Source organism: Acinonyx jubatus, chromosome E2, assembly GCF_027475565.1.
Source record: "Acinonyx jubatus isolate Ajub_Pintada_27869175 chromosome E2, VMU_Ajub_asm_v1.0, whole genome shotgun sequence".
Taxonomy (NCBI): domain Eukaryota; kingdom Metazoa; phylum Chordata; class Mammalia; order Carnivora; family Felidae; genus Acinonyx; species Acinonyx jubatus.
In genome coordinates, this window is record NC_069396.1 from 49,018,563 (window position 1) to 49,043,374 (window position 24,812).

Below are 24,812 nucleotides of genomic sequence, written 5' to 3' on the forward strand. Positions count from 1 at the left end.
TGGTTTGCATACTTTCTGATAAGAATTGTTCTGTAATTCTCTCTCTCTTTGTCCCTTGTGTGTGTGTGTGTGTGTGTGTGTGTGTGTGTGTGTGTGTGTGTGTTGTGTCCTTCCCCCTCTCTCTGGCTATCTTCAAAATTTTCTCTTTATCTTGTATATTTTGCAGTTTCAATATAATGTGTCTAGCTATGTTTTTATTTTAACCTTTAATTTAAAAAACGAAGGAAAAACCCATAGAAAAATACTCATTCACCTAGAAACTGTTTTACCCCTTATCAGTAAGACACTTCATGTAATAAATGAAATGACTGAAGTGTGTGTGTGTGTGTGTGTATTTAAATTTGAGTATAGTTGACACACAATGTTACATTAATCTCAGGTTTACAACATAGTGACTTGACAGGTTTATACATCATGCTATGTCCACCACAAGTGTAGCTACAATCTGTCCTGATAAATTGCTATTACCTTTCTTATTCCTTATGTAGTGGCCTTTATTCCCATGACTTATTCATTCTGTACCTGGAAGTCTGTATCTCTCATTCCCCTTCACCCATTTTTCTCAACTTCCCACCCCCACCCTGCTGGCAACCATCAGTTTGTTTGCTATATTTATAGGTCTGATTCTGCTTTTTGTTTGTTCATTTTTTTTAAAGACTTAATTTTTTAATATATTTATATACATTTTTTGAGAGGTCGTGCACATGAGTGGGGGAGGGGCACAAGGAGAGTGGGGAGAGAATCTTAAACAGGGCTCAATCCCATGGCCATGGGATCATGACCTGAGCCAAAATCAAGAGTCCAATGCACAACCGCCTGAGCCACTCAGGAGCCCCTAAAGATTAAACTTATGAGTGAAATCATATGGTATTTGACTTTCTCAGTCTAGCTTATTTCACTTAGCATAACACTGTCTAGGTCCATCCATGTTGTAATATTCCATTGTATGTTGAAGGATATATTTTTTAAAGCATTAGAAGGGCCTTGTTTGTATACACTTTGTCATTGGTTATATTTTGTAGCTCACTAATGTCCTTCACTTTTAAACCCTTTTACTTTAATACATAATCAAAGAACTAGTTCCAAAAATTTACTCACACTTTCACAAAGAATAGTCATATATTATGGAATATTTAAAATTGATTTTTAACTTGAATATATACCTCTTGAATTTGTTTTATGTGCATGAAGAACCACTAGAAACACACAAAAGCTAACAAAACTTAGTGCATGGACATTTGGCAAAGGCAAACCTGGGGTCAGGATGGGGAAGAGTTCTCAATGTATATTTGTATAATTTTAATTATGAACCATATGATCATACTACCAAGTGTAGGAAAAAACTCAGTTTAAAAATTCTCCCCAAATTGCAATATTGGAGCTCATGTTTCCATTTGAACAGTTTAATTATTTGATTAGAGTCTCACTTATGATAAGCACTGAGCAATGCATAGAATTGTTGAATCACTATATGAATCACCTGAAACTAATATAACACCGTATGTTAACTATACTGGAATTAAAAGAAAAAAGAAAAAGAAAACATTCCCATTTTGAACCCCTTAAAGTTGCACTGTTTAAGAACTGCAGAGTGATGTCAGCAAAAATTATGGAGAAAGTAGTTCCAAGGGCCCAGCCTCCACAGAAACAACAATAAAAGGTCAAAAGCTCAGAATCAACTTCACTGGGATCCTGGAAGATGGCTAAAGATGTACAACCACCCAGTGAATGGTGAATTGAGAAAACGGCAACTTGAAGATGGTAGGGGAGCTTTGTGGTATTTTACTTGCCCTTGCTTCACCCACCTCCCCTACTCAGCAATGGTCTTGATGGGGACAGCCTACACTCGCATCTGGTAGGAACCAGATCGTTGGCTTCAGAGGGACCAGAGCTAACTGTGTTCTCAAAGAATTGTGTTTTGTCTGTTCGGAATCATCTAGGGGCTACCTGAAGGACTGATGCCATGTCCTTGATTTTGTTCCGTCTATATTGGAACAAAAGATGAAAATTACAAGGGTTTCAGGAGCTCTATGAGAGGAATGGGGGGGGGGGGCAGAAACAAATATATATTTCTATTATCTCACAACCCATTTCTCATCAGAAACCATGGAATCAGAAGGCAATGGATAACTCCTATATGATTTAAAACAAAAAAACATGAAACGACAATTATAAACCTATATTAATGGGGTATACAAGGTATAAAGATGTAATTTGTGATAACCTAAAGAGAAGAAGACAGATATATGGGAGCAGAGTCTTTTATACCATTGAAGCTAGGTTGGTATTAATTCAAAAGAAGTTGAAATACATTTAAGAGATTAACTGTAACCTCAGAGTAACTGCTAAGAAAATAACTAAAAGACATGAAAAAAATGAGAAGGAAATCATAAGGATACAAAAAAATCAAACACAAGATATGGCATTAACGGAGGAACTGAGGAACAAAAATAGTAAGATGTATGTAAAACAAGTAGCAATATAGCAGAAGGAATCTTCTTAGGAATTAATTTAAATGTGAATTAAATTATGGATTATTAATGTGATGTCAATTAAGCTTCCCAATTAAAAGTAGAGTTTGGCAAAATGGGTAAGACAAGATCCAACTATATGCTGTCTACAAGCGACTCACTTTAGAATCAAAGAGCCTAGTGTCCTGCATTAACCTAAATGTAAATGTAATGTGATTACAATCACATATGAATAAAGGTCCAGGGAAACCCCACCTTTGTTGCCATGAACTTCCTTTCCTTGAAACCTCTGGATAGGTAGAGAATTTACTTTTTACAAATGAATAAACTTTCTTTCCTCCTTTCTCCCCCTACCCTCTTTTTCCTTTTTCTTTTCTTTTCTCTTTTTTCTTTTCTTTTCTTTCCTTTTCTTTTCTTTTCTTTTCTTTTCTTTTCTTTCTTTCTTTCTTTCTCTTTTTTCTTTCTCTATGTATCAATTATCTATCTATCTATCTATCTATCTATCATCTATCTATCTATCTTAGTCATATATGGATATAGATGTATATCTTCATTCTCAATTGCCTTTGGTCTATTTTTTCAATACTTTCATCAGTACCACACTGGTTTAGTTACCATAGCTTAGCAGTGAGTCTTGATATTTGGTAAAGGAAGGATGTCTTCCCATCTTGTTCTCTTTTAGGGTGTCTTGGCAGTTTCCAGTAAGGGTAATAAGAGACACAAACAGAACCATCTGTGTAGTATTCTTTCTTTAAAAAAAAATCTGAATCAAATTGAACCTCTAATTCTAACCATTGGCATATGGAATGTATGGAGAAATATTTGTGATAACATGAATAAAACTGAAGGGCATTATGCTAAATGAAATAAGCCAGAGAAAGACAAATACTTCCTGTTATCACTTACGTATAGAATCTAGGAGGGGGGAAAATAAAAAGCTGAATTCATAGAAATAGGGAGTAGAATGATGGTGGTTGCTTGAGGTTGGAAGGTGGGGAAAGTGAGGAGAGGTTGGGTTAAAGGGTACAAACTTTCAGTTATAAGATGAATAGGGTCTGAGGATTTGATAGTGCCCTATTGCATACTTGAAATTTGCTGCGGGTAGAACTCACAGGTCCTCACCAAAACAAACAGAGTTAGGTTGATGGATGTGCGAATTCATCGTGGAAATCCTTTCACAATGAACACATATCAGTTCACCACGTACACTTTAAATATGTTACAACTTTTTTCTCAATCATATCTCAATGAAGCTGAAAAAAAGTTGAATTTGTTTCTATTATCTGATCAAGATCCCCCAGTTTCACACCTAATTTTGAATAATCATGGTTCATTGATTGCAACCACCCTGTAGAAAAATAAAACATCTTATTGTATTTTATGATGTCAAGTGCAGAATGGACTGTAGGTGATATGCTGAAAGCAAACTAGAGAGACATTTTCAAGATGTATTTCAGGCTTTTCTTTTCCAAACTGAAGTACTTCCTTTACTTCCCTGCCACTACAATTTTTTTTTTTTCATTTATCAGAAAATACCCTCATTTCCAAGTGCCCAATTAAAACCGAGAGGAGTGGGAAACTTTAGTTATTTGTCTTGTGGTCTGGATCCATCAGAAGTCACTCTTTGTTTTTGCGGAAACTTATTAGTATTGGAAAGAAAACCTCGTATCAGGTAAACGTTGTCAGAGATCTACATATATATAATATATATACATATATATATAATTTTTTTTTTTTTTTTTTTTTTTTTTTTTTTTTTTTTTTTTTTTTTTTTTTAGAGAGAGAACGAGTTGGGGAGACAGGCAGAGAGACTGAGGGGGTGGGGGGAGGGAGAAAGAAAGAATGTTAAGTAGGCTTCAAGCTCAGCGCAGAGCTGCAGAGCCAGAAGCTGGGCTCAATCCCAAGACCCTGAGATCATGACCTGAGCCAAAATCAAGAGTTGGAGGCTCAACCCATTGAGCCACCCACAGGCGTTCCTAATGAAGGTTTTTTTTAAACAAGTAAAGAAGGAAAAGAAAAAGAAAAGAAAGGTCAAACGCTAATAGCACCTGAGAACGGACTTAACTGCAACTGTTATACATTTAAGGGGGGAAAAAAGTGGCAACCTTTAGAGCCGCATTACGGAGGATTCTGGGAAGTGTAGTCCAGGCCTGGGGGAGTCACAGCCACTGCCACGGAAAGAAGCTATAAGCCCTTTGTACCGCAGGGGGTTCTGGGAAGAGTAGTCGAGGGACGGTGGCCGACAGGGCACGTCCGCCCTGGGAGGGCGAAGCCGCTTTCATCGGTACCTTGTGGGAGGTGAGTCGGTGCAGAGACCCTGCGTCTCTGCCAAGCTTGCCCGGGCGCAGAGCCCGCAAGTGCCGCCCTGTCGCTCGGGGAATAGAAGAGGCATAGAAGCCGCTGAGGGCCGGGGCGGCGGGGTGTGTCACCTTGGCGTTGGGGGCGGGGGTCGCGACCTCGGTTTCTCTCGCCTCCCCCACTCCTACACGCTCTGCCGCCTTCTAGCGACATTTCGTGGACTTGTTTACTTTCTCCATTTGTCCTCTGTAAAGTGGAATTAAGGGTAGTACCTTCCTAGTAGGCACTAGTGTAGTGGGGTTTACGTGAAGTAAGTAGATGTAAGAATGCTTGAAAGCGATCCTGGCACAGGGACGGTGGCCGGTTGTTACCAATCTACGATTTCTTTCCAAGAAGCGCTGGGTTCCTGGAAGCTTGTGAGCCCAGGGTGAGTTCAGCGCTGCAGCGTCGTCGGCCCTTCTCTGACGCCTGCCCGAAGTAGGGCCTTTAGGATTCCTCTTGACTTTTCACTATCCCACCCCACCCCCTTTTTAAAAGGAGGGCTGGCCTCACTCCCAGCTCGGGCCTGTGATTGTCCTCCTTGATTTATCCTGGACCAGAGACAAAATTGTGATCTCTCCCAGCCTCCTTTCCTGTCTCTGCCCCAAGTTCTCAGAGGGTGCAGAGGAGAAGTGACCCCCAGCGTCCTGCTAACTGGACGGGCGGACCTAGGCCGGCGGACTCCATTTTGTTCTGTGTCCTCCATCTTGAGTGACTATGTCCCCGACATGGCCCCCTTTATGGGAGAACCACAGAAAGAAATTCCCGCTCAAACCTCAGACCACGCCTACTCCCCTGGAGTAACTTCCTGCTCACCCGTTCAAACTTCCCGTTCAAATCACGCATGGCAACCTGTGCAACGGTACTATGACCCTTCCCCAGCCTCGGCTAAGGCCATGACCATCACCCCACCAACTGCCCCTAGATCCCTATAAAACCTTTGTGCTTTTGAAACACGCTGTCTCTCCGGCATCTCACCGCTGTGTCGGTGCAGGTAGGGGATTGAGCTCGAGCTAGCTCAAATAAAGGCTCTTTGCTTTTGCATTGGACTCGGCTCCCTGGTGGTCTTTGGGGAATCACGAATTTTGGGCATAACATTTGGGGGCTCGTCCAGGATCCCCAAGACCCCCGAGGGACCCCCCGACCCAGAGAGCCTGACTGGCCATGGTTAGTGTCTGTTCGTTCCCTGTCTCTTCTGTGTGAGCTCATTTCTGAAATTCTGGTAGTGCCTGGTGTGGTCTAAGTGGACGTACTGGAGGACCACGGGCTGGGAGTTTCGGAAGACATTCCGATCCCCCCTTCTGGAGGGACGTGGATTCCCCTCAAAGGTCTGAGACAAGGCAGGTCGCTCCCACCGGTCATTGTGAGGCCGTCGTCTAGCTTTCAGTTTTGCTTCCATGGAGTTGGAAGACTTTCTAGGGGCCCTCTGTCTGTTTCTGTGTTTCTCTGTTTTGTTCTGTGGACTTACTGGACGGACGTTATGGGACAGACTCAGACTACTCCTCTAAGTATTATGATTGATCACTTTAAGGATGTCAGGGGAAGAGCTAACAACCTCAGTGTGGAAGTCCGAAAGGGTCAGTGGCAGTTTTTTTGTTCTAGCAAGTGGCCAGCTTTCAATGTCGGATGGCTGCCAGAGGGAACCTTCGACCTCCCTACCATCCACCGAGTCAGGAGTATCGTCTCTCAGCCTAAGGCGGGCCATCCTGATCAGCTCCCTTACATTATCACTTGGCAGGACTTCGTAGAAGATCCACCCTCTTGGCTTAAGCCCTTCCTAACCCTGCTCCCTCCGGAGCCGAAACCCATTCTTGCTTTGCAGGAGACAGAGAAGAAGGAGAACAAGAAAAGTCTTATCCAGCCTTCAGCACCCCTCTACCCTGTCCTACAAGGGGGGACTAAAGAAGAATTAATTTTTCCTCTCCTATATAACCCCCCCTAGGATGCCGGAAGAACACCATCCTCCCCCTCCAGGGGAGGCAGATGCTGTTCCGAGAGCAGGAGGTGGAAACGCTCCAGTGGGAAGCCCGCCCTTTACCAGACAAAGGGCTCAGAGGGAGCAATCCGCCTCTGCTGCTGACTCTACTATTCTGCCCCTGCGAGCCACCGGACCCCCCAGACGTAGAGGGGAATCAGCCCCATCACTGTTGGCCTTTTGCCACTAGTGACCTCTACAATTGGAAAGCTCAGAATCCTAAGTTTTCCGAGAAACCGGCAGGGCTTATTGATTTATTAGACACTTCTTTTTACCCATCAGCCCACATGGGACGATTGCCGGCAGCTTTTGCAGGTCCTGTTCATGACCGAGGAAAGAGAAAGAATCCTCAATAAGGCCTGAAAACTAGTTCCGGGCGCAGACGGGAATCCCACCACCAACCAGGCTCAGATAGATGCCTCCTTCCCCTTAACTTGGCCCGAGTGTGATTTCAACACGGCAGAAGGTAAGGAGAGGCTCCAGGTCTACCGCCAGACTCTAATGGGGGGTCTCTGAATGGCTGCTAGGAAGCCGACCAATTTGGCCAAGGTAGGAAATGTGCAACAGGAAAAAGGTGAATCTCTGGCTGCCTTTTTAGAACGGATCATGGAGGCATTCCGTACCTATACCCCCATGGATCCAGAGGCTCCAGAAAGCAAGGCAGCTGTTATCATGGCCTTTGTAAACCAGTTGGCCATAGACATTAGGAAAAAATTACAGAAAATAGATAGACTAGGAGAAAAAAGTCTGCAGGACTTACTGGTGGTAGCCAAAAAGGTATATAATAACTGGGAGCCTCCTGAGGACAAGCAGGCTCACGCCATGGCAGCTGCCAGCAGTAAGCAGACTCGAGACCTGGCCAGAATACTACTAGCCACCACTGCTGACTCCCCCGAGGAACGAGACCGCTGTCTCTGGCAGCTGGCAGACGACTCAAAAGGAGCTAAAGGAACCACCAAGGGGGGAAGCAGAGGCTGCAGAAAGATCAGTGAGCATACTGCAAGGAGATGGGGCATTGGGCCCAAGATTGTCCAAAAAAGGCCAGCGGGAAGGGAAGCAAGACTGATCAAGTAAAAGCCTTAGAGCTAGATGAGCTGAGTGATTAGGGGAGTTGGGGTTTGGACCCTCTCCCCGAGCCCAGGGTAACTCTTAAAGTGGAGGGGACCCCTGTTGACTTCCTTGTTGACACTGGAACGCAACATTCGGTCCTCTGTACCCCACAAGGAAAACTAGCCAGCAAGAAGTCCTGGGTACAAGGGGCGACTGGTATGAGCCAGTATTCATGGACTACCCAAAGAATGGTAGATTTGGGGAAGGGCCGGGTATCCCACTCCTTCATGGTAATACCAGAATGCCCCTACCCACTGTTAGGACGGGACTTACCAAGATTGGAGCTCAGATAACTTTCAGACAAGGGGGGGCCTCAGGTCACCGATGGCAAGGGCCACCCCATCCAGGTCCTGACCATGAAACTAGAGGATGAATACCGCCTCCACTAGGAGGCTCTCCCGAGAGAGGATAATATAGACAGATGGCTACAAGAATTCCCCTCGGTTTGGGCAGAGACTGGGGGATAGGACTAGCCACTCACAGAACCCCAGTCCTGGTAGAGCTCAAGCCAGGAGAAGGTCCGGTAAGGATCAAACAATACCCCATGTCTCAGAAGGCCCGGAGGGGATCCAGCCACACATCCGGAGACTATGAAGCCTAGGGGTACTAGTTCTTGCCAGTCTGCCTGGAACACCCCCCTACTGCCAGTCAAAAAGCCTCACACAAATGACTATCGACTGGTACAAGACCTCCGGGGAGTCACGGACATACACCCAACTGTTCCCAACCCATATACTCTCTTGAGCTCCTTGGCGCCCTCCAGGGCCTGGTGTATTGTACTAGATTTAAAGGACGCCTCTTCAGTCTGCTGCTGGCACCCCAAAGCCAACCCTTGTTCACCTCCAAGTGGCATGATCTGGAGGAGTGCTACAGCAGACAACTCACCTGGACACGGCTGCCTCAGGGGTTCAAAAATTTGCCCACCATCTTCGACGAGGTGAAGATGGGTCCTCGTGAGTACAGAAAGGAATACCCTGGCCTCACCCTTCTACAGTATGTAGATGACATCCTGATTGCTGCCGAGATGGCCGAGGACTGTGAGCGAGGGACCCAGGACCTGCTGGCTACCCTGGGGGCCTTGGGGTACCGGGCATCCGTGAAAAAGGCTAAGATATGCAGGGAGAGGGTAAGTTACCTGGGATACATCCTGGAGGGCGGACAGAGGCGGTTATCAGATGCCAGAAAAGAAACTGTCCTGAAGATCCCTACTCCCACCTCCCGAAGGGAAGTAAGGGAATTCCTAGGATCAGCTGTCTACTGCCGCCTCTGGGTTCCGGGTTTTGCTGAGATTGCCAGGCCCCTATATGAAGCTACCAAAGAGGGGAAAACATTTGAATGGACTGAAAAAGAAGAAACTGCCTTTAATCAGTTAAAAAAGGCCCTCCTAGGTGCCTCAGCCCTGGGCCTGCCAGACATTATGAAGCCCTTCCACCACTTTGTAGATGAACACAAGGGAATAGCAAAAGGGGTTCTAACTCAAGCCTTAGGCCCCTGGAACCGCCCCGTGGCTTACTTGTCCAAAAAGCTAGACCCAGTGGCTGCTGGCTGGCCGCCATACCTAAGAATTATTGCGTCGACAGCACTCCTAGTCAAGGACGCAGGCAAACTGATCCTAGGACAGGAGATCTGGATCATGACCCCCACATGCCATTGAAGGGGTCCTGAAACAGCCTCCTGATAGATAAGCAACACACGTATGACTCATTACCAGAGCCTCCTACTCAACCCTCCACGGGTGCAGTTCCGCCTCAGTGCGGCCCTCAATCCTGCAACCCTGCTGCCTGACCCTGACCTAGATGCTCTACTACATGACTATGTGGGGATCCTGGAGCAAGTACATGGATTCCAGACGGATCTGACCAACCAGCCCCTCCCTGATGCTGAGGCTACTTGGTTCACTGATGGCAGCAGCCTTGTGCGGGATGGACACAGGTATGCGGCTGCAGGGGTGGGCACTGAAACGGACACCGTATGGGCGGAGGCTCTACCCTCTGGAACGTCAGCCCAACAAGCAGAGCTCGTCGCCCTCACCAAGGTGCTGATGCTGGGAGCTGGAAAACGAGTTAACATCTACACAGACAGCCGTTATGCGTTTGCCACAGCTAATATTCATGGGGCAATTTATCAGGAGAGGGGGTTACTGATGGCAGAAGGACTGACTAAAAAATAAGCAGGAGATACTTGACCTGCTTACAGCCTTATGGCTTCCTGCCAAGCTGGCCATTATCCACTGCCAAGAGCACTAGAAAACTGATAACCCAGTAGCTAGAGGTAATCAAAAGGCTGACCAGGCAGCCAAGGCAGTAGCCCTTACTTCAGTCCCCACCATGACCATACAACTACCGGACCCAGGAGACCCAGTTTTACCAGACCAGCCCAAATACTCCCAGGAGGAGTTACAGCAGATCAAGAAACTCCCCATGGCCCAGGAGATAAAGGGATGGTGGTATACACCTAACAAGGAGCTCGTGCTGCCAGACCGGCTTGGAGTCTCGGTATTAGAGCACATGCATTGGTCTACTCACATGGAGGCCTGAAAATTAAAAGACTTAATCCGACATGCTGGAATCAAGATTCACCAACAGGACACCAAAATAGAGCAAGTTGTGTCTGTCTGCAAGACCTGCCAACTCACCAACGCGAGGGCCACATCAAATAAAAAAGGAACCAGGCTCAGAGGCACCAGACCGGGAGCCCAACGGGAAGTTGACTTCACTGAAGTCAAACCAGGAAAGTATGGTTATAAATATCTTTTAGTATTTACAGACACCTTCTCTGGCTGGGTGGAGGCATACCCAACCAAGCATGAAACGGCTCAGATGGTGGCTAAGAAGCTACTAGAAGACATCTTACCCAGGTATGGTTTTCGTGCCATGATAGAATCAGACAATGGACCAGCTTTTATCTTGCAGGTAACGCAGGCAGTAGCCAAGGCAGTGGGGGCAAACTGGAAATTACCTTGTGCTTATAGGCCCCAGAGCTCAGGACAGGTAGAAAGAATGAATAGAACCCTAAAAGAGACCCTTACCAAATTAACCATGGAGACTGGTGGGGACTGGGTGACTCTCCTACCTTACGCCCTTTACCGGGTTAGGAACACTCCTTACACCCTGGGTTTTACTCCCTATGAGATCATGTTTGGCAGGCCACCCCCTATTATTCCCAACCTTTGAGATGAACTTCTTGCTGAGTTTAAAGATCAAGAACTTTTTCTTTCCTTGAGAGGGCTCCAGAAGGCACATGAGGATATTTGGCCGCGCCTCCATGCCATCTACGAGGCTAGCCCAACCCCGACACTTCATCAGTACAGGCCGGGAGACTGGGTCTACGTCAAGAGGCACCACCGAGAGACCCTTGAGCCACGCTGAAAGGGACCCTACATTGTGGTGCTGACAACCCCCACTGCTCTCAAAGTAGATGGCATTGAGACCTGGGTCCATCACACCCACGTTCGGCCAGCAGACCCCTCCTGGATCCGGAATGACTTTGTCATGCGATGGGCCGTCAATCAGGACCAACACAACCCGCTCAAGCTCAAGCTACAGCGCATTCGACCCACCTAATATTGGTAACTCTTTCAGCTCTGCTTGTCACTGCTCATGCTGCCGAGAGTCCCCATGCCCCCCAAAACATCACCTGGCAGATCATAGACACCAGCTCGGGGACAATACTTAATCAGATTTCCCAGAGCCACCCCAGGGACACTTGGTTCCCAGAACTTTGCGTAGACCTCCAAACTCTGCTCCCCTTATCACCATACGCCCCCAGATTCCATGTGCAGAACCTTTATTTCTATGTCTGTCCTGGCCACTCTCGCTCAAGCACATGTGGGGACGTGGCTGGCTACTTTTGCGCCTCCTGGTCATGTGTCTCGACGGGGCACATCTGGTGGACCCCACCACACACCAGAGATCTCATCGTGGTAAAGCGACCCAGTGGCCCCTGACTGCCATATGCCTGGGGGCGCGGTAATCCCATAGTTCTATCCTTTACAAGCCAAGGTAAAAAAAACAACAGGACTGGAGAGTGGAAAAACCTGGGGACTCAGGATATACGACCGGGTTAGGCTGGGAGCCAAGGACAAGGGAACTTTATTTACCCTCTGAATGCAAGCGACTCCCCTTGCCCAGCAGTCCCCCAAGGGGGTAGGACCCCACCAAGTACTAGTTCCCCGACCTGCCCCCACCCGGACGGCCATGCCCAGAAACACCCAGGCCCCGGCCACACAGCCCTCCACATCCCCTGTCCCTACCGGAGTGTCACCCGCATCTCCTGCCCCAGGTCACAACTCACTACCTGATACAGACCCCCTGTAGAGCATGGTTGTTGGAGGATACCAGTTACTAAACGCTTCTAGGCCCAACCTGACCAAGTCCTGTTGGCTCTGTCTAAATGTCCGGCCCCCATATTACAAAGGTATTGCCATTAAAGGTAATTATACAACAGCCTCCAACTCTAGCTCCTGAAGATGGCAGTAGGCTACTGCAAGACTAACCATCCAGGCAGTAACAGGGCAGGGCACTTGCATAGGCCACGTGCCCCCCCCCAACCCGGGCAGTCTCATTTCTGTAATGAAACCCTAACAGTCCCCAGAGAGACAGTGTATCTACTTCCCCCCAAAAATGCATGGTGGGCCTGTTCCAGTGGCCTCGCTCCCTGCGTCCACTCCCAGGTCCTTAGCGCTCATTGGACTGGGATTAGTGGGGGCAGGGACCAGAATATCCTCACTCGTCATCCAGGACAAAAACTACAGAACCCTAAGGCAGCCATTGACTTAGTCATAGAAAGAATTGAGAAATCAATTTCTCATCTACAGGAATCCCTTATCAGAAGTAGTACTCCAAAACAGAAGGGGATTAGACTTATTATTCATACAGCAAGGAGGACTATGCGCAGCCCTAGGGGAAGAATGTTGCTTCTATGTTGATCACTCGGGTGTTGTAAAAGAATCTATGGCCCTCATAAGGGAAGGGCTGCAAAAACAAGTTAGAGAGAGAACAATCTCAGTCCTGGTATGAGTCTTTGTTCAACTGGTCTCCCTGGTTAACTACCCTCATCTCGGCCCTTGCCGGACCCCTTGCCATCCTGCTCCTACTAGTAACCCTTGGACCCTGTATCATCAACAGGCTGGTCCAGTTTGTCAGGGACCACGTGGGGGCCGTCCAACTAATGGTCCTCCGTGCTCAGTGCAAGCCCCTAATAACAGAAGAGGACAAAATAGAAATGCAGCCAGTCCCATGATTGGGTCTGTAAGCTACATGACAAGGGGGGAATAAAGGAGCGGACCTAGGCCAGCCGACTCCATTTTGTTCTGTGTCCTCCATCTTGAGTGACTATGTCCCTGACATGGCCCCCTTTCCGGGAAAACCGCAGAAAGAAATTCCCGCTCAAACCTCAGACCATGCCTACTCCCCTGGAGTAACTTCCTGCTCACCCGTTCAAACTTCCCATTCAAATCACGCACGGCAACCTGCGCAATGGGACTCTGACCCTTCCCCAGCCAATCGGCTAAGGCCATGACCATCACCCCATTAACTGCCCCTAGATCCCTATAAAACCTTTGTGCTTTTGAAACGCACTCTCTCCAGCATTTCACTGCTGCATCGGTGCAGGTAGGGGATTGAGCTCGAGCTAGCTCGAATAAAGGCTCTTTGCTTTTGCATTGGACTCGGCTCCCTGGTGGTCTTTGGGGATCATGAATTCTGGGCATAACACTAACAGTGTCCCAATCTCAATCACAAGTTAGCAAATATAAAAGTCTAATGAATCGACATCTCACTGTGATTGTGATTTGTATTTCCCTCATGATAAATGATGTTGAGTCATGTGCTTTTTTTTTAGTGTGCTTTTTTTTTGTATATCCTTTCTGAAAAGTTTAGTGAAGTTAGCAGCCTATTTTATTTTATTTTTTAAATTTTTTATTATTTTTGAGAGGGGGGAGGGAGACACAGAATCTGAAGCAGGCTCCAGGCTCTGAGCTCTTTTCTTTTCTTTTCTTTCTTCTTTTTGATAAATAACTAGGAGGAGAATCTAATCTCTGGGTTATATGCTTAGCTTTTTAAGAGATGTCAAATAATTTTTCATTTGTAGTTGCATATTTTATATTCCTTTTGGCAATATGTTAGAGTTCCAGTTGGCTCCACATTTTTTCTAACATTGGATATTTTCAATCTTTTGAATTTTAGTCATCCTAATGACAGTTGTGTTGTGATATATTGTTGTGGTTTTCATTTGTATTTTCTGATGCTTTAGATGTTGACTACCTTTTTTTTTTTTTTTTTTTTGCCTTTTGGACATTTGCATATTTTCTTTTTGAAAGGTTCAATTCTTTTGCTCAATTTTTAAGCTAAGTTGTTTACTTTGTATTGAATTTTAATAGTTCTTCTAATATTCTGGATACAAGTCATTTTGACCCATGAGCATTTAGATCTTCTTTCACTTATTTGGGTCATTTCATTTCCCTCAGCTTTGTTTCACAGCTTTCAGTATGTGGGTTTCTTACATGTATTTGATAAATTTATCTCTAAGGGATTGATATTTAGGCACTATTCTAAGTGCCATTATTGTTGAAATTCAGTGTCTGTTTGTTGCTAGAATATAGATATATACTTGGCTTTTGTATCTTGACCTTGCTAACTTTGCATAGTAAATCTAAAAACATTTTTCTGACCTGTTAGAATTTTCTACACAGATGGTCATCACTAAATAAAAAGTTGTACTTCTTCCATTCCTGTCCCCATTGTGTTGATTTCTTTTTCTTCTCTTATTGCACTGGCTAAGACTGTTAGAAGACTTTTGGATAGAAGTACTCACCATATACATCCTTTACTTGTTCCTAATCTTAGGGAGAAAGTGTTTAGTCCTCCATCACCTGCTGGCCTTTTTGTAGATGCCAGTCACTGGGGTTGAGGAAGTCCCCTTCTAGTCCTACTTTACTCAAGAGCATTTATTATGAATGACCATCAACTTTTTGTAAATGCTTTTTCTTTTAATAATCGGATCATCATATGTTCCTTTGGTTCAATTTGATTCTTTCGACCTTGTTTTTTAAGCTTAGTTAGGTTGGGTCTAGAGTAATCTTTATTCCAGAGCAGTGGCTTTCCAGCAGCTTTGCCCCACCATGGGACATTTGGTAGTGTCTGGACATTTTTGGTTGTCATGATTAGGGTGGGTACTACTGACAACTACTGGGCAGTGGACGGGGATGCTGTTAAATATCCTACAATTCACACGATAGCACCTGGCAACAAAGAATTGCCTGCTGCAAAATGTCAACTGTTGAGAAACTCTGTTCTAGAGATAGTTTAGCCCTTTTACCTAAGCATGGCCCCTCAGTTGCTGCCAAATGTCCCTAGTGGTCAGTGAGGGTTTTCCATTTTGACTGTTTGGAATTCAAACACCTCTAAGTCCTACTAAGCTACTAAGCTCTGGAAACCATTCAGCCCATAACTCTCCGGTTACTTTTTGCCTGGCCTGTGGAGTTTCCTCATATATGTGCACAGTTTGGTCTTTAGTGGTGGACTCAAAGGGATTCCTGTGCAGATTTACAGTGCTTTTCTTCTGCATTCTTTCTGGAACTCTGCTCTGCAATTTCCAGCTACCCAGTCTCCTTGTTCTGATTTCTGTCTCTTCCACTCAGCAGGTCTCTGTTTGGGCTCCTCCTTCTTGCACCTGCAGTTCAAAAGTTATCGATTGGCAAATATCTGGGGTGATCATAGGACACCTCATTTGTTTCCTGCATTTAAGAGATCAAAGTATTGTGCTTTCGATGTCTGAAGATGGTTGTTTCATACTTTTCCCCCCTATTTTCCTACTCATGATAGGAGGGCATGTTTAGTCCTAGTTATTCTGTTATAGCCAGAAATAGAAGTTTCTGTCACCTACATTTTAAAAACATTTTTATTTATTTTAGAGAGAGCATGAGTGGGGGTGGTGGTCAGAAGGAGACAGAGAGAGAATCTTAAGCAGGCTCCATGCTCAGCACAGAGCCCTACTTGGGGCTTGATCCCATGACCCTGGGATCATGACCTGAGCTGAAATCACAGTCGGACCCTCAACTGACTGAACCATCCAGGCGCCCACATCTGCATTTTTAATGACTACATTATAGTTCAATGAATTGTTCTTAAAGAATTCCCTAATCTTAGACATTTAGGTAGTTTAAGATTTTTAAAAAATGTTTTAATGTTTATTTTTGAGACAGAGAGAGACAGCATGAACTGGGGAGGGTCAGAGAGAGGGAGACACAGAATGTGAAGCAGAACTGTGAGATCATGACCTGAGCCGAAGTTGGATGCTTAACAGACTGAGCCACCCAGGTGCCCCTAAAAAATGTTTTTAAAGAACACTGCAGTGTTCTTACATACAAGGTCTGTTCCCAAAAAGTAATTCTGGAGACTGCCACTTCTGGAAAGATGGAGGAAACATACTTTTCCCTATTCTTTCCACTAAGTACAGCTAAAAATCCTGGATGTTGTATGTAAAGCAAACATGAAAGCAGGCAGACTGGCTTGGGACCTAAGACTCGAGGAGTGATATGGCAGTGAGTTACTTGGGTTTTCTTTTTGCCTCATATATCCCAGACTTGGTGCTGGAGATGATGGCAATGTGGAAATACCAATGAGTGCAGACCAAAAAAAAAAACACAAAAAACCCAACCAACCAAACAAACAAAACCCGCCCCACACCTGCCCCTGCCAGGCTGTAATGACAAGCCTAGGCTTCCTGCCTTGCCAGCTATAATGAGTCCCCCAAACTCCCTGTCAGGGAGTAATAAGGACTCACCCACCACTATGTTGTCAAAGGAGACAATGTGGAAGCCTGGACTTCACACTCACCTAGTGATAATGAGTTGCCTCTCCTTTTCCCAGCTTAGGTGGTGTTAGAGGAGACCTAGTGGAAATTCAGGACTTTGACCACTACCTGGCAGAGCTGAGGCCAACTCCTCGTACCCCATGTCAGTAGAAGCCAATGGGGAACAGTAACAAACCACCTCTGCCCCTTTCAGCCACAGTCTTATCTGCAGAGACCAGAAGTAAAGGGCCCGAAGTCTCACCCCAGCCCAGAAGTAGTTAACTCCTTACCCCACCAGATATCAACAGAGGCCAAGTAGGGAATCTGGGCCTAGCTCTGCCCCCCTCCACCTTTGAGAGAGGTGTCAGAGGGGGCCTAGTAAAACAGAAGATTTACATGAAATCCCAAGTCTTATAATACTCAAGATGTCTGAGTTTTGGAAAAATGACTTGTCATACAAGAACGAGGGGAATCTCAACTTGTATGAAAGACAATCAGATACAGTAAAATGATGTTCACTGATGTTAGCTCTCAGAAGGGATGAGATACTAGTTACCTGACAAGGGCTTTTTTTTTTTTTATTGTGGTAAAATATACATAACAAAATATATCATTTTAAGTGTACTTCTCAATGACCTTAAGTACATTCCCAGTGTTGTGCAGCCATGACCACCACATATCTCCAGAACTTTTTTCATCTTCAAACTGAAACTCCATACCCATTAAACAGTAGCTCCAATACCTCCTCCCCCTAGTCTGGAAACCACCATTTTTTCCTTCTGTCTCTATGTATTTGCTCCTCCTGGAGAAAGCTTACATGAGCAGAGTGAACCACGGTGATAAAAGGATTATTTCAGAACATTGTTAATGTCTAACCTAATTAGAAGTTCTGTGGTACTTGTATTAAGTTATCTATAGTTATATAACAAATTACTCTTAAATTTATTGGTTTAAAGCCACAAGCATTTATTTACAGTTTTTGTGAGCCAGGAATCTCGGGCAGGTATCTAGGTGGTTCAGGCTCAGGATCTCATGAAGTCACTGCCAAGGAGATGCCAGAACTTCAGTCTTCTGAGGGCTTGATGAGGGTGAAATGTCTGCTTCCAAGATGGACTCATTCACATCATTGTTGGCAAAATATCTCAGTTCCTCGTTGATTATTTGGGGGTCTCACTTGCCAAGTGGGCCTCTCCCTGGGGCTTCCTGAGTGTCCCCAAAACATGGAAGCTGTTTTCCCCAAGAGCTAGTGATCTAAGAGAGTGGAAGGCAGAAGCCACAGTATCTTTTATAATCTAACTTTCGAAGTGTCATAGCATCACTTCCGCCATATTCTGTTTACACAGAGTGATCCTGACACATTGTGAGAGGGGACCTTTATAGGAGTATGGATATCAGGAGGCAGGGATCATTGGGGGCCATCTTGTGTGCTGTGTACCATAGCACCTTTTGTACAAACACAAATCCACAAAAGCTAAGAGATGACTCTAACTGTTCAGCAGAAAATCCAGCCAAATTAAGTGGCCACAATGGTCATAGGATTTTTACTCCCATATGATATGTCCGCTATGAGAATACATTTTCTAGTGTTTTTTTTTTCTAGTTATAATGTTTATCAGTTGGGTATTCTATATTAGGACTTCATTGGAATAAAGGGGAATCCTCTCAAATCTAGCTTGTTTAATGTGTGTTTACTGGCTAAATTAAGGATATAAGGAAACTATCTCATGGATTTATTATTAGGACAGAGAAAATGTTTCCTTTTACAAATAAATTCTTTGCACTTTTCTGAGGATGTCTTCTCTTTTTCTCTGTGGGAACTCTTGGCATCACATGATAATCTTTCTGTAAACACTAAAGGACAGATTCGGCATTTCCCAGCCATTTTTGCCTTGTCTTATACATACATGCAGGTGGTAATAGTGTAACCATGATTTTAAGGCTTATAAATATCCAGGATTTTGTAGATCTTATATACCTGCTGCAGAAAAGAGGCAGGAATTACTTAAGTGATTATTTTTATGGACAAAGAAGTAGAGTTTCTCCCCTGTAAAATCTTTCTGATACGTCTTTTTGTTGCTCTGTAGCCTTGTATTTCTAATTTGACCTCATACATTAGTCTTGGTATGTTATAAATGAGTCTCCTTGGTACCTAGTGGGCAGGAAGGAGCCTGCTCATTACTGTGTTTCCATAGGCACGAAAAAGCCAGTGATAAAGTCAAGCTGAAGTCTTCACTGGTTGAATAAGATCTCCCGGTGTGATTGATCTGTGAAATATTTCTGTCTCTGAACAATATTCACTTGTCTTCATGCTCGCATCTGAATCCTTTTTATCCTTCCAGGACACAGGAATCAAAACAAGATGGAGACTTTTCAAAAAGTAGGATTAAGATACCTTTCACATGAAGATGTTATATACTGGCAGGTCTGGGAACCATTTACAAGTAAATTAACCAGAAATCAAGACTTTGTAATAAATCTGCAAAGCAAGAAGTCTGAGTTGCCAACACAGGGTGATTCCTCCTGTCAGGTGTGGGCAGGAGAATCTCAGGTTATTGAAGATGAGAACTGTGTAATAAAGCTTCAAGGGAAGAGTTCCAATACTATCAAAAGTCAAGAGTTTCCAATTAAGACTACTTGGGATTTCTGGAAGAAAATCTACCTGAGAGAGTCACACAATGATCAGAATAGGTGTCAGCAAATTGATGTAAAAAATAAACCATCTAAGTGTGACCATTGTGTTATGAGAAGGATCTCTCAACATTACGATGATCAGGAAGTACACAACAGCGAGAAGGCTTATAACCACAATAGTTGTGGAAAAGAGTTCCTGAGGAAATCGTTCCAACATAGTATAACCCACTCAGGAGAGAAACACCATGTATGTAGTGAGTGTGGGGAAGACATCAGCAACAGTTCAGTGCTTTGCATTTATCAGAGCGTTCATGCAGGGGAGAAATGAGGTAGGAATGGTGAGTGTGGTGAGGGCTTCAGTCAGCTCACACCTGCAAAATCATCAGGGAATCAACACAGGAGAGAAGCCCTACAAATGTCAGGTGTAGGCTAGGGGCTTAAGTCAGAACTCCTGTCTTCCCACCCATGAGTTCCTTCAACCAGGAGACAATCTGTATAGGTGTGACATGTGTGGGAAGGGCTCGAGTCATAGCCCAGATCTTAACATTTGCTGTATCAATGACACTGGAGAGAAATCCTCTAAATGTGAGATGTGTGATAAAGGCTTCAATCAGGCATCACAACTTCAAGCCTATCAGAGCCACCCCACCCCCCCCCCCCCCGCTCCTAGAGAAAAAAACATACAAATGGGAGGCATGCGACAGGCTAGTTAATCAGAATCCTGGTCCTCATCAGAGAGTTAGCACTGGAGAGAAACCATATAAGTGTGAGGTATGTGGGAAGGACTTCAGTAAGGCCTCAAATCTTCAAGTCCATCAGAGAATCCACACTGGAGAGAAGACATATAAATATGGTATGTGTGATAAGAACTTCAGCCTGAATTCCCACCTTCAGGCCCATCAGAGAGTTCACATTGGAGAAAGACCATATAAGTGTGACACATATGGTAAGTACTTCACTCAGATTTCCCATCTTCAGGTCCACCAAAGAGTCCATACAGGAGAGAAGCCATACAAATGTGAGACGTGTGGTAAGGGCTTTTGTCAGAGTTCACATCTTCAAGCCCATCAGAGAGTCCATACAGGGGAGAAACCCTACAAATGTGAAGAATGTGGGAAAGGCTTCATCTGGAACTCCTATCTTCATGTTCATCAGAGGATCACACAGTTGAGAAACCCTATAAATGTGGCATGTGTGGTAAGACCTCATATCTTCAAGCCCATTGGAGAGTCCATACGGGAGATAAACCCTACAAATGTTTTGACTGTGGTAATGGCTTTAGTAAAAGTTCACATCTTCAAGCCCATTGGAGAGTCCATACGGGAGATAAACCCTACAAATGTTTTGACTGTGGTAATGGCTTTAGTAAAAGTTCACGTCTTCAAGTTCGTTAGAGAGTCCATAATGGTGATAAATCCAGTGCACGTGATGAGTGTGAGAAAAGTGTTCTTCAGACTGTAGACTTCTCATTTTCATCAGAAAATCCACACAGCAGAGAATATTTATAAAATATTGTATTTTAAGAATTCAGCAATGAGCTGAGTTTTTTTTTGTTAATGTTTATTTACTTTTGAGAGAGAGACAGAGTGCAAATGGAGGAGGGGCAGAGAGAGAGGGAGACACAGAATCTGAAGCAGGCTCCAGGCTCTGAGCTGTCAGCACAGAACCCGATGTGGGGCTTGAACTCACGAACTGGGAGATCATGACCTGAGCTGAAGTCGGAAGCTTAACCAACTGAGCCACCCAGGAGCCCGGAGCTGAGTAAGTTTCAGTCAGAACTTCTACATTCAGTCAAATCTACACAGGAGAGAGCCCTTAAGAATGATAGGTAAGGTCAGGATGTTAGCAAAAGTATATAGATGGACATGACGAAATCCATACCCACTAGAATATAAGCTCCATGGGGGCAGGAAGTTTGTTTACTGCTGAATGACCATGACCTCCAGCCAGTGCTTAACAAACAGTAGGTGCCCTGAAAATGTCTAACTTGGTGGAAAGGAAACCTATCATAAATATGACAAATACATAAAAATTTTAAGGAGCTCAACCCAGTCAGTCATAATCAGTTGTCCAAGGAAAAGGATTCTTGTAAGGAGCTTTAAAACATAATTCAAGGAAGTGACCACTTAATAAAAAATACATAAAATCATGCAATGTGTAATTTGCGTGTAAGATTTTTTTGCAGTTGGCTCCTGTCCTCTGCAAGTTTTTATCTTACCACTTAAGACTCTCTGTACATCATCCATTGTGTATAAATCTCATTATCTCTTTTGGGTCTTTTGTGACAAGAAGGGACTGAATGATAAAAGAGAAACTTGTCTTCAATTCCATAAAGTCTTCATGAGAAAGGTGTGTGAAAAAAGGGGGACATATTATAGTATGCCTTTTGGACGTTGAACTAAGCTATTAAGGCACAGAGTATTTTGAATTTTTTTTAACGTTTATTTATTTTTTTGAGACAGAGAGACAGAGCATGAACAGGGGAGGGGCAGAGAGAGAGGGAGACACAGAATCGGAAGGAGGCTCCAGGCTCTGAGCTGTCAGCACAGAGCCCGAAGCGGGGTTCAAACTCACGGACCGGACCATGAGATCATGACCTGAACCAAAGTCGGACGCTTAACCGACCAAGCCACACAGGCGCCCCAGGCACAGAGTATTTTGGATACCACCCCACAATTCTTATCTGCTTTGCTTTTTTTTTTTTTTTAAGTTTGCTTGGTTGAATAGTTTACTTCAGTGTATATTTACTGGAGAGAGAGAGAGAGAGAGAGAGAGAGAGAGAGAGAGAGAGAGAACGGTTTTCACACAATTTTTTTTTTTCCTGGACCTTACCTTTCAGCTACTTGAGTTCCATATTACCATCAGAAATCCAGGGCCAGTAACGCTGTGCTTTGTCATTACCAGATCCTAGGGTGGACAAGTGGAGCTCATGGCTGTTCATATGAGGATGTTTTCAGTTGTAAGAAATAGAAAACCCAGTCTGAACTAGCTGAGACAGAAGGAGAATTTATTGGTGTATGTAATTAAAAAGAATATGGATAGGACAAGATATAGGCCCCATTGAAAATGGTTCTGGATTAATTCTTTTTGCGATTTCCTCATCTCTGCGCTTTTGGTTGAGTTGATTCTCATGTTTGTTCTTTCCAACTCGTAGCAAATTTATTTAAACAGTTGATGCTCTGTTAACTCTTCTAGCACACCCCCTTTTCTATATACTTACAGAACAGTTTTCTGGACCTCTTGTTGTCCGTGTTTGTCACCTGAAGGGTTGGCATTTTCCTAAATATGCCCTATCTAAATGCCAATATTTATAGTACGATTTGCCATTTTTATCATATATCAGTGTTCTGGAGAATCTTTTTCTTTTCCCCTGAGTAAAATTAGATTTTTCTCTAAAAAATAATGCCTGGGGGCGCCTGGGTGGCTTGGTCAGTTAAGCGTCCGACTTCGGCTCAGGTCATGATCTCACGGTCTGCGAGTTTGAGCCCTGTGTCGGGCTCTGTGCTGACAGCTCAGAGCCTGGAGCCTGCTTCGGATTCTGTGTCTCCCTCTCTCTCTGCCCCTCCTCTGCTCATGCATTGTGTCTCTCTGTCTCAAAAATAAATAAAAACATTAAAACAATAAAAAAAATAATGCCTGAAATTTTTAAATAAGCAAATAATTTAAAAAAGGCACTAATGTCTCCATAATAAACATAATAAACAAGATTTTATTGAACATTTTTAGGGTATCTGCATATGGATACATATCTTTTCAGTTTTGCAAAACTAGGACAATATGCATACTATGTTGTAACTTGATTTTATTCACTCATTAATATGTTGGAAACCTTTTCTATCAATATTGATCTATAATGTTTTAATTGCATAGTATTCCAGTAATACAGACATATCACATTTTAACCAATTACCTACTGATGAATGTTCAGTTTGTATCTCCTAAACAGTTCAATGCAAAATTTAGAACAGTGACATCCATCTTCCTGCTCTTGTACGGTTATTTCCTTGGGAGAAATTTTTAGAACCAGTGCTGTAAAATGACAAACTATGTCTAAAATGTATATAGCTATTTAAAGGGCCAAGAACAGTGAAGACAGTCTAGAACAACATGAGGGGTTATACTTTCAAATACCAAACCTTTGATGAAAATGGAATTTTTACAACAGAATGGCACAGTGGTGGTGGGCACCGTGGTGGACAACAGACTAATGAAACACAATAGAGTTCATGTATGGTACCGTCTTGATATACAACGAAGGAATCATTGCAATACAGTGGAGAGATCTTCCAGTAAATCAGTGTATCAGTAGAGGATCGTTTCAGTATATGGTAGTGATCAGATACATAGAAAATGAATGAACCTTGACTTCTATCTCACACCATGCTGATTTGTAAATCAGTTCCATATGGTTACTAAGACCTAAAAGTGAACATTGAAACAGTAGAGCCTAGAGCTGCACCACCAATATGGTAGCCAACTAGCCACAGGTGACTGTTCAGATTACAATTAAAAGTTTAGTTCTTCAGGCACTCTAGCCCCACTCCTCAAGTGCTCAGTAGTCATATGCTACCATATTAGCACAGATACAAAACACTTCAGTCATCTCAGATCTATCGGATAGCAGTGTATGCTATAAGATGCAAGGTAGTCTTTTCCTGTTGGGGCCTGTCATTGATGATTCTTTCCTGTTGAGGATTCTTCTGATGGACTTTATAATTGGTACTTGTTCAGGGTGAGTGGTACACGTGAGAGCTCCCCCTTCTGGCCTCCCGACTCTATTTTAATGAGGTTTCCTTTTAATGATTTTCAGAGTTCCTTTTATTGCTGATGAGTATTCCATGGGGTAGGTGTACTACAGTTTGCTTAACCATGTACCTGTTAGAGGGCATTTCGGTTGTTTCTGGTTTTTGATGTGATGAATAGAGCTTCTGTAAACACTCACAGGTTTTTGCATGAACATAAATTTTTGTTACTCTGGGATAAATGTTCAAGAGTGTAACTGCTGGCCTATTTTTTTTTTTTTTTTTTTTAGATTTAGTTTTTGAGTAATTTCTATATCCAGTTTGGAGCTTGAACTCACAACCCTGAGATCAAGAGTTGCACGGCCTACTGACTGATCCAGCCAGGCTTCCCAATGCATGTTTTGTTTTATTTATTTATTTTTAATGTTTATTTATTTATTTTGAGAAAGAGAGACAGTGTGAGCAGGGGAGGGGCAGAGAGAGAGGGAGACAGAGGATCCAAAGCAGGCTCTGAGCTGTCACCACGGAGCCCCATGCAGGGCTCAATCTCACGAACTCCGAGATCATGACCTGAGCCAAAATCAAAAGCCAGACACTTAACTGCCTGAGCCACGCAGGCACCCTGCATGTTTTGTTTTAAAAGAAATTCCCAAACTATTTTCCAGAGTATCTGATATTTTATATTCCCAGCAGCAATGTATGAGTGATTCAGTTTCTTCATACCCTTCCTAGCATAGCATTGTCACATTTTAC

At 44.0% G+C, this 24,812-nt stretch overlaps 1 protein-coding gene across 1 annotated transcript; it reads left to right on the forward strand.

The window, feature by feature from the left end:
* Nucleotides 1–11,310: 11,310 nt before the first annotated feature.
* LOC106973663 (zinc finger protein 233-like) lies at nt 11,311–19,975 on the forward strand. Its single transcript, XM_053209908.1, has 2 exons — nt 11,311–11,461; nt 19,026–19,975. Exons 1-2 carry the CDS (start codon nt 11,311–11,313, stop codon nt 19,643–19,645), a joined length of 771 nt encoding a protein of 256 aa, XP_053065883.1. The 3' UTR covers nt 19,646–19,975.
* The last annotated feature ends 4,837 nt before the right edge of the window (nt 19,976–24,812 follow it).

What these genes read in the sequence shown, in the direction of transcription:
- LOC106973663 (XM_053209908.1), top strand. Translation starts at nt 11,311, where the DNA reads ATGGCATTGAGACCTGGGTCCATCACACCCACGTTCGGCCAGCAGACC. An exon ending in ATTCGACCCACCTAATATTG is followed by an intron (nt 11,462 to 19,025) that starts GTAACTCTTTCA and finishes TTATCCTTCCAG; the next exon opens with GACACAGGAATCAAAACAAG.